Genomic DNA, 12,810 nt, shown 5'->3' on the forward strand with positions numbered 1-12,810 from the left:
TTTTCTGTTAGCAAACATTAGCATCCATGCTACCAGTCTCTGCAGACACACTGAATCCACCCCTCCCCAAAAACGACCCAAAGAAAGATGGAGGACAGGAGCTTTCAGCAGCGGTGGGAGGCAGATGATCTGTGGCTGAAGGTAAAGATGACAAAACGACTAAAAACAGATGAAAACACCACAAAAAGATGACAAAACGACTAAAAACAGAGGAAAACACCACAAAAAACTGAAAAAAAAAGACTAAAAACAGATCAAAATACCAGAAAAACGTGAAAAAAATGAGTAAAAACAGATGAAAACACCACAAAAACCTGAAAAACTACTTAAAACAGATGAAAACTCCACAAAAACAGACGCAAAACACCACAAAAATGTGAAAAAATGACTAAAAAATGACTAAAAACAGACGCAAAACACCACAAATAGTAAAAAAAACCTAATAAAAACAGATGAAAACACCACAAAAACGACCCAAAGAAAGATGGAGGACAGCAGCTTTCAGCAGATGATCTGTGTGTGAAGGTAAAGAGCTGTTTGTCACCGTGGCTGTAACCAAAGGATCAAACAGAAGAAACACCACGACAAGAACAAGGACCTGCACTGGAAAGGTTCAACGTTACACATCTGGAGAGAAGGGAACACATGCACATTTGCAGTAGATGTTGAGTTTGGCCCTCTGTGAGCTTGAGTTTGACATCGCTGCTCTAACGGTATACCTAATAACCCCGCTGGCAAACCCTGCTACAGAGCATCAGCGCAGGTTCAGCAGTGCGCACACACGCACACGGGTCACAGTGGAGCGCTGCTTCGGGTTGACTGCCTCTGTTATTCTTTTCCATACAGCGTTTTTATGATTGGCCCCTTTTATTCCGACTCTTAAGACAAAAAGCTCACTTTATTTTGCTCCATCTCGGATGTCAGGAGCCGATCTGTGTGTCGGAAAAGTGTCTTTTTTAACAAGTGTTCCTTCTCTGCGTGTTTGACCTCAGTGGGCGAGGCCTCGAACCAGGAATACTTAAGGGCGTGACGTGTTAACGACGATCAAATTCAGCCGCCGCATTTATCAAGGCCCGCTCATTCGTACGCTGAGATTGGTCCGATACGAATGTTTCATAAATCACACGTGGGTCCTGTCCTACGACCAATTCTGCGCTCAGATCTGCGCCCGTTTTCACGCAAGATGGATAAATGAGGGCCAGCGTGGCCACATGTGACTTACAGCTGGGAACAAAATACCTCTGGTTACTTGTGTTGTCTAGCTCCATCACACGATCAATGACATGTGTGATCTTTTACTCCAATAACAGAACAAAGCTGTTGGATATACAGTAGATGTATACTGGCGAGGGAGACAGCCGGCTTCCTGCGAGGGAGAGCAAAGCTGCATATGTAAGGTCTGTCTCTGTGTGTGTGTGTGTGTGTGTGTGTGTGTGTGTGTGTGTGTGTCTCTCAGACTTCCTCTTTGTCCAGTGATACATTCCCAGAGCTGGCTCAGATGTGAGTGAGATATTGTCCTCCATTCATAAGATCAAAACCAAAGTGTGAATGCCAGCGGTGTCTGCTGGTCAGATGTTGCTGCTTAACATCTCCTCTGCGGTTCGATTCCAAAATGTGCACAACAGCCATGAAGGCCAAGCAAAGCGTGCGAGACCTCCACTCATCTTTCTCTCCGAGCTGTTGCAAACATTGTCTTTCACTAATCAAGTCTTGTAAAGGGGAATTTATGTGTTTTTCAACTTGGACCCTGTTTTCGTGTGTTTGTGTCTAAATGATTAATGAGAACAACGTTGTTTTTTTTTAATAGATCCAGTTTTGAGCGCGAGCCCCGCAGCTGCGAACCAGGCTGCGATGTAATCACACAGCGACCGTCGATACACATCCACCACAAGTGCCTGTTTGTCACCAACAGGCTCAGACTGTTACAGAAACATATTCATTCATCTTCGACCGCTTGTCCCTGTCGGGGGCTGGAGCCGATCCCAGCTGGTAACGGGCGTGAGGTGGAGGTACACCCTGGACAGGACGCCAGTCTATCACAGGACACATAGAGACGAACAGAGACAGACAACCATTCACACCTACGGGTGATTTAGAGTCATCAATGAACCGAACACCTGCACGTCTTTGGACTGTGGGAGGAAACCGGAGAACCCGGAGAAAACCCACGCAGACACAGGGACAACATGCACACTCCACACAGAAGGGCCCCAGCCGAACTTGGAACCTTCTTGCTGTGAGGCGACAGTGCTAACCACTACACCACCGTGTAGCCCTGTTACAGAAAAGTCTGAAAACGTTACGGAAAGATGGTGAAGGCTCGTTCTGAAATCTCACAAGGTGACCTGCTGCCTGTGGTGAGGATGCGAAGGTGAGAGAAGAATACAGGATACAAGACTTTCAATAAAGAAGTGTCAACATGATGTGGAGCTGCACTTACACTGTCCTGGATTAGCGTTAGCTTTGGAAAAGGACAGGCTAAAGTTGTGGCTAGTCATGATGAAAGTAGTTATGGTCTATACCCTGCCCCTTGCAGTTAAATGTCTCAGACTTTTAAGACTTTTTTAATAACCAGAATGCAATTTAACACTAGTTTCAGTATCAGAGTATGATGGGAAACCAGCTGGGACAATATTGCCTGGAAGGATTCATTAATATATCACATTTACTTATGTACAGTATGTATATAACAAGAATTCCTGATGAAGTAACACAGTTGTACATGAGAAAAACTGCGTGTTTTGTCCCAAACTGTCTGAATTATCATAATGTCTGTAAAGGGGAGATCCGCGGGTCCCCGTAGAACCCATTTTCATTTAGATCATTCAGATATCTTTCGTTCTTTCTCTTGTTTTAATGCATTACATACCAAATGTTTTTATAGTATAGTAAATGTGGAGCTGCACTTACACTGTCCTGGATTAGCGTTAGCTTTGGTAAAGGACAGGCTAAAGTTGTGTTTTGTTGTGTTGTGTTGTCTTGCAGATTGCCTTGCAAACGTCATATCAATGCCCTTGTTTGATCAAAATCGGACCAGATGGCAACGCCCATAGGCGAGGACGCCTGGATTAACTTGAAATAATAGACATCTGCAGCAGGGGTGGGCAATTCCGGTCCTAGAGAGCCACTGTCCTGCATGTTTTAGGTTCCTCCCTACCCTAACACACCTGAGTCTAACAATAATCAAACTGTGACGAGCTTCAGCTGCTTGATAACGAGCAAATCATTAGACTCAGGTGTGTTAGAGCAGAGAGAAACCTAAAACATGCAGGACAGTGGCTCTCCAGGACCGGAATCGCCTACCCCTGGTCTATACACTGCGCCCTGCAAACCGCCTTGCAAACGTCATATCAATGCCCTTGTTTGATCAAAATCTGACCAGATGGCAACGCCCATAGGCGAGGACGACTGGACCAACTTGAAATAATTGACATCTACGTAAAAGGCTTTATCCATTTCATATACATATCTATGGTGAAGCGGGGTCTGGATCTTTGCCAGATGTGTGAGCGAAGCATATGAAGAAATAGGGTCCAGGTTGAAAGATACAGATATCCTCCTTTTTAAGTAATTAAGCCCAAACACAAACTTATTCTTTATCTGGACTGAAATAAACGCTGACTCACTTCTTAGCCCCCACTGTGAACATGCTGTCCTTGTTATGACTCTAACTTCTGAGACTGTATTGATGCTGTTGCCGTGCTGCCTCTCAGCTGCTCTCCAGGCCCTTGTTCGGGTCTCATGGATTCTGTAAAAAACTCTGTAAAAATGAGTTTCCGTGTGTTTTTTTCGTATCTTCCCACCGGGGCCCATTCAGCATGACGCTGAACAGAGGCTGCGAGAGTCACACTGGTGCCATAAAAAGCCTCGGAAGTGAGAGACACATGCGTATCAGCTTCCAAACACGCTAACGTGTCCACAGAGGCCGATATCATGAAAACACACAAAAGAAAACATTCATAAATACAGAGAACACAAAGAGCGGCCGCAGCCTTCCTGGTTGATTTCAGAAACACGTCTCTGACACAACAGTAGCTCTGCCGTCGTGCTTTGCTGCACTTTATGTGATGTCACATAGACAGGTAGAGGAAAGTGAGGTCCGTCACCTGCTCGCCTGAAGCCTCCTGGCTCCACCACTTCTGAAAGTCTCTCTGGAGCTTGACCTTTGCCCTCTCCAACAACAGCTGCAGGTGCTCGATCTCTGTCCTCAGCGCTCTCAGACGGCCGATGGTGCTCTTGTAACTGTCGGGAAATATTAGCAGCAGCGAATTCATCTCTCGTACACATGACACAGCATGTGCCGTGTCTAATCAATGTGAGCAGCGTCTCAGGAGAAGCTATAAAAACATTCGGTATGTAATACATTAAATTCTCTTTTACTACACTCACGCTTTCTTTTCTTGCTCGATGTGTTTGCGCAGGTTTTCTTCCGCGGGGTCGACCTCCTCCTCTACCTCAGGGTGATTCTCCGTTACACCTGTGGTAGAAAGGGACAGGCACAGGTCACAGCAAAGGTTTTTAAGAAAGATTAAAATGTGGACGTGCTCTAGGTAAAATCACAAATTAGGGTTGACTGATACACGGTGGTGTAGTGGTTAGAACTGTCACTTCACAGCGAGAGGGTTCCTGGTTCGCAACCCAGCTGGGGCCCTTCTGTGTGGAGTGTGGTCCACCCGTGTCTGCGTGGGTTTTCTCCGGGTTCTCCGGTTTCCTCCCACAGTCCAAACACGTGCAGGTGTTCGGTTCATTGATGACTCTAAATCACCCGTAGGTGTGAATGGTTGTCTGTCTCTGTTCGTCTCTATGTGTCCTGTGATAGACTGGCGTCCTGTCCAGGGTGGACCCCGCCTCACGCCCGATGTCAGCTGGGATCGGCTCCAGCCCCCCCGCGACCCCGACAGGGACGAGAGGTTGAAGATGAATGAATGATTGGACAAATATATGTCCAATGACTGAGTCTATCACCAGTTGTAGTTTAATGGGGTGTTTTTTGGGCCAATATAACTTTATTTTGCTAATTTAGTGGCATATTTGCATCTTAATTGGTGAATTATGGATTATTTCCTTCAACACAGAGTTGTGGTTGAAAGACTGACAACTACAGTTTTATAGTTTTATTTAAAAAGAAGTAAAATTACAGTTTTTTTTGTTGGAGTCTGGTGGCTTTTTTCGATGTCTTACTTGGTGAATTAAGGGTTAATTTTGACCAAACCAGAGTTGGTGGTTGTTATTTAGCTCCTGTCCAGTTTGAATGAAGAGCGCTGTGATGAGTTAACGAGGCAATTAAGAAAACAACTTGAATTCAGCAGGTGAACAGTCCTATTTTACCGTTTGATAATGAAAATTTGTAAGAAAATGTCTATGTAGTTTACTTTGGGGGCGACTGTGGCTCAGTGACAGAGTGGGCCGTCCTCCATTTGAGAGATTGGTGGTTCAATCCCCAGCTCCCCCCGGTCCTCATGTCAAAGTGTCCTTAGGCAAGACACTGAACCCTGAATTGCTCCCTGTGCTGCACATGGGTGTGTGAATGTGGTGTGAATGGTTAGATTAGATGGTCTGTAGACGACCACTGCATCAGTGTGAATGTCTGTGTGAACGGGTGAATGTGACAAACACTGTGAAAGCGCCTTGAGTAGTCAGAAGACTAGAGAGGCGCTTTATAAGTACAAGACCATTACTTTGCTTATTTATTGGTGCACACACACCTCCACCACCGCACACACACACCTGGGCGAATACATCCTCGGTTACTAGTCGCTGGGATGTTGAAACATCTTCGCCTAACCCCCCAAATACAGTCATAATGCATCTTTTTTTTGTTTCAAGTAAGCATGTGTTGTGTCCACGTGAGTGCGTTTCCTTCAGAGATCATTTTTAGGTCTTGGCTCTGGATAATCGAAGCCAGGCTGCTGTGAAGCGTTCTCTGATGCGGTGCTCGAAATAACAAGAAAAAACCTTCGGCGCCTGAACTGCAGGGAGATGTTTGTGTGCTCCACAACCAGAGCTCCCCATCAAAGCACTTATGTCATCAATCAAGACAGTCAGCGGAGAGTAAATGAAGGGGTCTCAGAGCTGTGACGCCCAGTCTCTGGTCACTAAGCTTTCAGTCAGTGGGGGCTACTGCAAAGACTTTGAAGTGGGCGCTGCACATACGGTACGAGAGCACCCACAATGCATTCACAAGGTTTACAGACCCACCCTGAAAGGAGGTCAATGTCACAAAGATGACAAACAGACAGCTCTGCTCATCTTTCAGGTGATAGTTGAGGAGCAAACCTGTATTCTCAGTTAGTCTAAATTCTACAAAAGGCAAGAGTGCGATATGCAGAGATTTCACGTACGATGCATTTAATTGCTTCATGCATGGTTTAGCTGTCGGTGTGGGTACATGGGGTTGTTGTTGTTGTACAGTGTTGCTGTGGGAACATCCAGTGTCAGCGGGATCTTACCATGAGCTGCCCTTTGCCTCCGCTGCATCTCTAACTGCTTCTTCAGCTCATCTGAGAAAGAGAGAGCGGAGGAAAAAGACACTTCAGAAAAAGACAAAATAGGTTTTTTGCATTAGTACACGGTTAAAAAGACATCTTCTGTTACAGGAGGAACTGGTCAATCCCTTCTACGCGCTGTAATGATTAATTGGGCGGCAGCAGCTCAGTCCACATGTGACTCAGCTGGGAACTGGAGGGTCGCCGATTCGAGTCCCTGTGTGGACCATGAATGGAGCGTGGACTGGTGGCTGGAGAGGTGCCAGTTCATCTCCTGGGCAATGCGGAGGTGCCGTTGAGCACTGAACCCCCAACTGCTCGGGGCGCCGGTCACTGGCAGCCCCCTCGCTCTGACATCGCTCCATTAATTGCATGTCTATAGGTCCTGTTTGTGCATGTGTGTGTGTGTGTGTGTGTGTGTGTGTGTAACAAGAATAATAATAATGGAGTGAAATTGGGATTAATAAAGTAAATCTTCTTCTTCTTCTTATGATTAACCACCTCCTCATCTTATGCTCCATACATTATATTACAACGGTGTTCGTCTGTCCTAGGATGACATTAAAGTCTACGTCTCTGTTCGTCTCTATGTGTCCTGTGATAGACTGGCGTCCTGTCCAGGGTGAACCCCGCCTCACGTCCGATGTCAGCTGGGATCGGCTCCAGCCCACCGCGACCCCGACAGGGACAAGAGGTTGAAGATGAATGAATGACTGAATGAATGAATGAATGAATGAATTACTGCACCTGTTTCATAAGTTTCTACAGGGAGCCATACGTCAATGGATATAGGAGAAGTCATAGCAGCAACTGTTGGACTGTTCCTGAGGGTGCTGAATAATGAGTTCAGGAGTCACTGAGGGTGCATTGAACCCCTGCAATGGCTGCCACAGTGATCGGCGTTGGGTGCCATTACCAAGTGTGATAATAAGAGAGTATCAGGAGGAGATGGGGTGGTGGGGGGAGAACACGTAACATAACACAGCACAGACGTTTGAAGCAGAATCACCCTGAAGGGGTTTCTTTCATAATAACGACCTGCTTGCTCTGTAATATCCTGTTTATTACACGGCTTCTTCCTAAAGACATCAACATCATCATCATGGCAGACTGCCATAACATCTGGCTGTCCTCCACAGAGCTGGGTCTGTCTGACGTTCCTGCCTGTTATAGGTTGCCACCGTACTCTACGGGGGAATTGTTGGGTCTTTACCTACTCTGTAAAGTGTCCTGAGATAACTTTGGTTAGGATTTGACACTATAAATAAAATTGAATTGAATTGAATTGAACAATTAGACAATGTTATGTTTTTTATTTCCACAGCTGACTGACGGATGTGGATCCTCCTGCGTCCACAGCGACGGTCTGTTATACGCATCAGCTACACGGAAATAACAGACCAACATCGAGCGATCACAATCGAGTATTCAACAAAGCCGTGTAATAACTTAAGAGGACACACTGCTGGGTTACACACTTCTGAACTCCTGTGACTGCACTGAGCCAGGAAGCATCAGGAGGGAGTCTTTTGGGGTCACTGGCCCTCATGTAGCTTAAAACCTGGGTTAACATACGGGTAAGTCATTTGTGTCTGCTCTTCTGTTTTCACGCTCTCTCTCTCGCCTTAATTGACGCAGTTAATTGCCCCGTTGAAGATATTGAATTTGTGAGGAAATGCTTTAGTGGCAAAGGACAACTGTAAAAGTAAACGGACTGAATCGTACTCATACTGTAGGTCATATCTATCACACTACATCAGGGATAATCAGGGGTAGATTTCCCTTCTATCTATTAAAGCAATATCCATTTGTCTGTATGTATGTATTTATGTGTGTGTGTGTGTGTGTGTGAGGCTCAAATATCTCCGCAGATCAGGCCCAGACTCAGGCTTCGGCATGGCAAGGGCGTGCATTATCTATTTTGTTTGGACCAAAAATGCCCAAGTCTTCTCTGCCAGCACTCTGCAGAAGTAGGCTAGCCTGTATTACAAGGTTAAATAGTTCTGCACAGGTCGTTTAGTGAAGCTATGCTACAAGTTAGCCTGTGTTTATGCTCCCAGTTTTCCTTTGAGATGTAAATTAACCAGGCTATATTATTACTACGTTACCACAGCAGCTGCAGAGCTGTTACGCCTGTTAACCCTTCATTTACTGTAAATGGTTCATGCCATGCGCTGCCACTGCTGGGATGGCTCATATGACCGTGGAATTATAAGCTTAATCAACATATTAGACAACGATAGAGGGCACACTCCCACTGTTCCTCCGTACCGTGCCCCGAGCTTTAGGGTCCTTGTCCCCCCCTCCAGGCCCGTTTGTACTCACACTACCTGGGCCTCGGAGAATGCTTCTTGCTGCCTATACGTCATCACGCCGTAACACGTCACACGCATTGATGACGTCATGGCGATGCGTGGCTTTGTTTCCAGATCTTTCCGTAGACCTCGGAGTTTTTGTGCGTCTTGTCGACTGTTTTTGAATCTTTTCATCGACCAAATCTGCAGTAAACACTCCACCTCCGCATCACACCAACGTGAACCTTTCACCGCCATTGTTTTAAATGTCCGCGCATGGTCCCTCCTTCTTTCTTCTACGTCCCAACAGGCGCCCAGGAAATGACCTCAGAACCGCCGTAGAACTCGTGCTCGTACACGTGTGCACGCTCGTGCTCGTGCATAACGTGCTTTACAAAAGTCCACCTCTCCCAAACGGACCGTGGCCGGCAAAGGTACCACCTAGACGTGGTACGGTTGCACTCACACTGGTCAAAGGAACTAGACTTTACCCGTGAAACGTGCTTGGGCACGGTACAGATGGACAGTGTAAATGCGCCCTGAGTGTTCAAAGTTATAATGCGTAAGATTTGAGATACATTGTTTCTAGCTAGTTAATTATAGTTAAGTCTATATGCCTCCCCATGTTTGATCAATGTGTGTCTTTTTCTTAGGTTAGCTGTGTTTGTGTCTCAGTGTGTGTCAGTGTGTGTCCATGTCTGTCACAGTGTGTGGTATGTCTGTGAAAGACTATGTGAGACTGAGACACACCTCTTTATGTGTCCCACTTTCAAAGACAGGCTACATTTGGACATGTATAGGTCCATTAGGCTTTAACACTTTTCCATAGGAACATGTGCTTTCTACAGGCAACGCACGAGTCTAAGACAAAAAAAGGAAAACTCCCATTCAAAGTGTATCAGATAGTGAGTTAAGTGAACGACCAGGAAAACTATGAGGCAGACTGAAAGATAAAAAGACACTGAATGGCAGCTCTGCGGAGAGTTTCCATTACAATCCCTCAGGTCTTATATACATGTAGACAGCGCTGTGCTGCGGCTCTCTCTGTAATTTGATCCTGTCGCCAAAATAAAAGCGCCGGCCCAAGCTCCAAAAACGAGAAATCCAGATGAAGTATGCTACAAAGGAACAAAAAAAAAAAGGGTGTGGAGAGCTACCTTATTCATGCAACACCTCTCATGGTGCCATAAAACAGCTGGATCGCAGCTCACACTTTGTCAAAGCGGAGATGAAGACGCTAAAAGCATTTAAGACTAACATCTGTCCCGCTGGATAGGAACGCAGAGTCCCTTTTAGAGATCCTGGGATTAATAAAGCATAACAATATTATTATTACGGACTTCAGGTTGACTTAGGGGGAGAAGTTCAGAGCATCCGTGAGGAACTCGGAGTAGAGCCGCTGCTCCTTTGCGTTGAAAGGAGCCAGTTGAGGTGGTTCAGGATCATCTGGTCTGGATGAACCCTGGGCGCCTCCCTAGGGAGGTGTTCCAGGCACGTCCAGCTGGGAGGAGGCCTCGGGGAAGACCCAGGACCAGGTGGAGAGATTAGATCTCCACACTGGCCTGGGAACGCCTCAGGATCCCCCAGTTAGAGCTGGTTAATGTGGCCCGGGAAAGGGAAGTTTGGGGTCCCCTGCTGGAGCTGCTGCCCCCGAGACCCGACCCCAGATAAGAGACTGAAGATGAGATGAGATGACTTCAGGTTGACTTTTACATCAGCTCTCAGCATTTCACTGATTCGCAATCGGCCCATGTAACACACGCAGACCAGCTCCGCTCTCGAAACTCTTTACACACACTCTTTAAATGTAGACCACTGTCGGGGGTTAGACCACGGTCGGGGGTTTCAGCAGACAGTGGAGTCGGAGTGAATGGATGATGTGAAATGTTACAAATGGCACACGGGGACGCGTTGTGCCCGTAATGACTCTGTTTTTGCTTATGTATATGGAGCATGAAACGGGGTTTGGGGGTCCCTCACAAAGCCAGTCTGCAGTTGGAGCGGCTGAGATTGTAAATGAACTGAGACACCCTGTGGCTTTACATCGTGGTCAGGTGGGCAGTCCAAGTCTTCTAACAGACACAACTTGCTCAAGCGTGACCCATAACAAACGGATGTATAGTCTCATTTCATATGAGACATATGCATACATGAGTGCGTCATGTTGACAGGTTGAAGAAGTGCAGGGAGCACGCAGCAATGTAAACGCCACACACTACCCACGCTATTCATGGCATGTACTGAGACTGTTTCAAAACCTCAGGGCCGAGCAGTTACACGTGCAACAAGTCTTCAACCCTTTCGACCATGGACTGGACCCTTAGGGCGCACTCACACTGTTCTTCCGCACCGGGCCAAAACCGTTTTTTCAGCTAAAGCCTAGTGAGTTTGACCAGTGTGAGTGCAACCGCTCCACACATAACTGCGGACAGCGGGCCGTCCACAGCCCGTCTGAGAGAGGTGGGCTTTTGTAGAGCGCGTTAGCAGATGTACGAGCACGAGCGTGCGCACGTGTACGAGCACGAGCACGAGGCCTACGGCGGTTCTGAGGTCATTTCCCGAGCGCCTGTTGGGACGTAGAAAAAAGAAGGAGGGACCATGCGCGGACATTTAAAACAATGGCGGTGAAAGGTTCACGTTGGTGTGATGCGGAGGTAGAGTGTTTACTGCAGATTTGGTCGATGAAAAGATTCAAAAACAGTCGACAAGACGCACAAAAACTCAGAGGTCTACGGAAAGATTTGGAAACAAAGCCACGCATCGCCATGACGTCATCAATGCGTGTGACGTGTTACGGCGTGATGACGTATAGGCAGCAAGAAGCCTGCCGTTTTTTAGGGGAGGACAGTCTCACACATGGTGATCTAGGTATATTTGTCAGGGTCACGATACACTTTGATGTGCTTTATGCCTGACAATCCCACAACTCAGATATTAAATAATCTACTCAAGCAATCTTAAATATGGTGTGAGAGTAAACTGTTGCTGCTGGCCATAATATTACAAATATACGCACTGAAGAGTCAAACATTACAGAGTATTCAGTCAGAACATCGTGTCGACCTTCAATGACAGGAAAAATTCCATCAATGATTCATTTGCATACGTGTCAAGTAATACTGGTGGTGTAAGCTGTGTGCTTACTGCGATGCTTCATTACACTCGAGTGCTCCTATTCCTCTTCCAGGACAACTGTGGGCTCAACACCGCAGCCTTGCAGGGTTTCCCCTCACATCGTCAGGAGACGTGCCGTCGTCCTGAAGGACCGGTGTCAAGCTACAAGCCTCAATAAATATTTGGTGTTTTATGTGGCCTGGGGGTTAAATGTGATATGCTGCACATGACCACAGTGAGCTCCAGAGCCAAGGATCATACACTTACAGATTCTCAATATCTGGGTGGGTGTCGATTCAAGTCTGTATGAAGAACGAATGCACAAATCTATTTATATCTATTTATCTATTGACTAGGAAACATGAAATACTGTTAATACTAAACTAGAAACATTACCTAAACCATTCCAATAAGCAGCTAATAACATTAGCACTGTAACAGGGGCGATTGTGGCTCAGTGGGAGAGTGGGTCGTCCTCCATTTGAGAGATCTGCAGTTCGATCCCCACCTCCCCCAGTCCTCATGTCAAAGTGTCCTTGAGCAAGACACTGAACCCTGAATTTGCTCCCCGTGCTGCTCATGGGTGTGTAAATGTGGTGTGAATGGTCAGATTAGATGGTCTGTAGATGTCCACTGCCATCAGTGTGAATGTCTGTGTTAACGGGTGAATGTGACAAACACTGTGAAAGCGCCTTGAGTAGTCAGAAGACTAGAAAGTCGCTTTATAAGTACAAGTCCATTTACCATTTAAGCAGTCATGTAGAAGCCATTGGTTACAAAGACCACATGCGATCCAGAGATCAAGCAACATTCGTCCCGCTGTATTTCTGCTCGAGTGCTTTGCAACAATCGTCTTAGCAGCGATATACATTTCAAGCTCCGATAGACTTTCCATAAAATTGATCTGAAGGTCTTTG

The 12,810-nt window shown here is 46.4% G+C and overlaps 1 protein-coding gene across 1 annotated transcript in view; it reads right to left on the bottom strand.

The window, feature by feature from the left end:
- Positions 1-12,810, bottom strand: part of kif6 (kinesin family member 6) — a gene marked incomplete at its 3' end in the record, with an annotated part of 86,105 nt that overhangs the window by 18,671 nt on the left and 54,624 nt on the right. Inside the window, exons 16-18 of the mRNA XM_083924528.1 lie at positions 6,450-6,500; positions 4,390-4,477; positions 4,107-4,242 (exon numbers count right to left, since the gene is read on the bottom strand). Of these exons, the coding sequence (XP_083780654.1) occupies positions 4,107-4,242; positions 4,390-4,477; positions 6,450-6,500 (275 nt within the window). The remainder of the gene's footprint in view (positions 1-4,106; positions 4,243-4,389; positions 4,478-6,449; positions 6,501-12,810) is intronic.

This window comes from Echiichthys vipera, assembly GCF_963691815.1.
Source record: "Echiichthys vipera genome assembly, chromosome: 12".
Lineage (NCBI taxonomy): Eukaryota > Metazoa > Chordata > Actinopteri > Perciformes > Trachinidae > Echiichthys > Echiichthys vipera.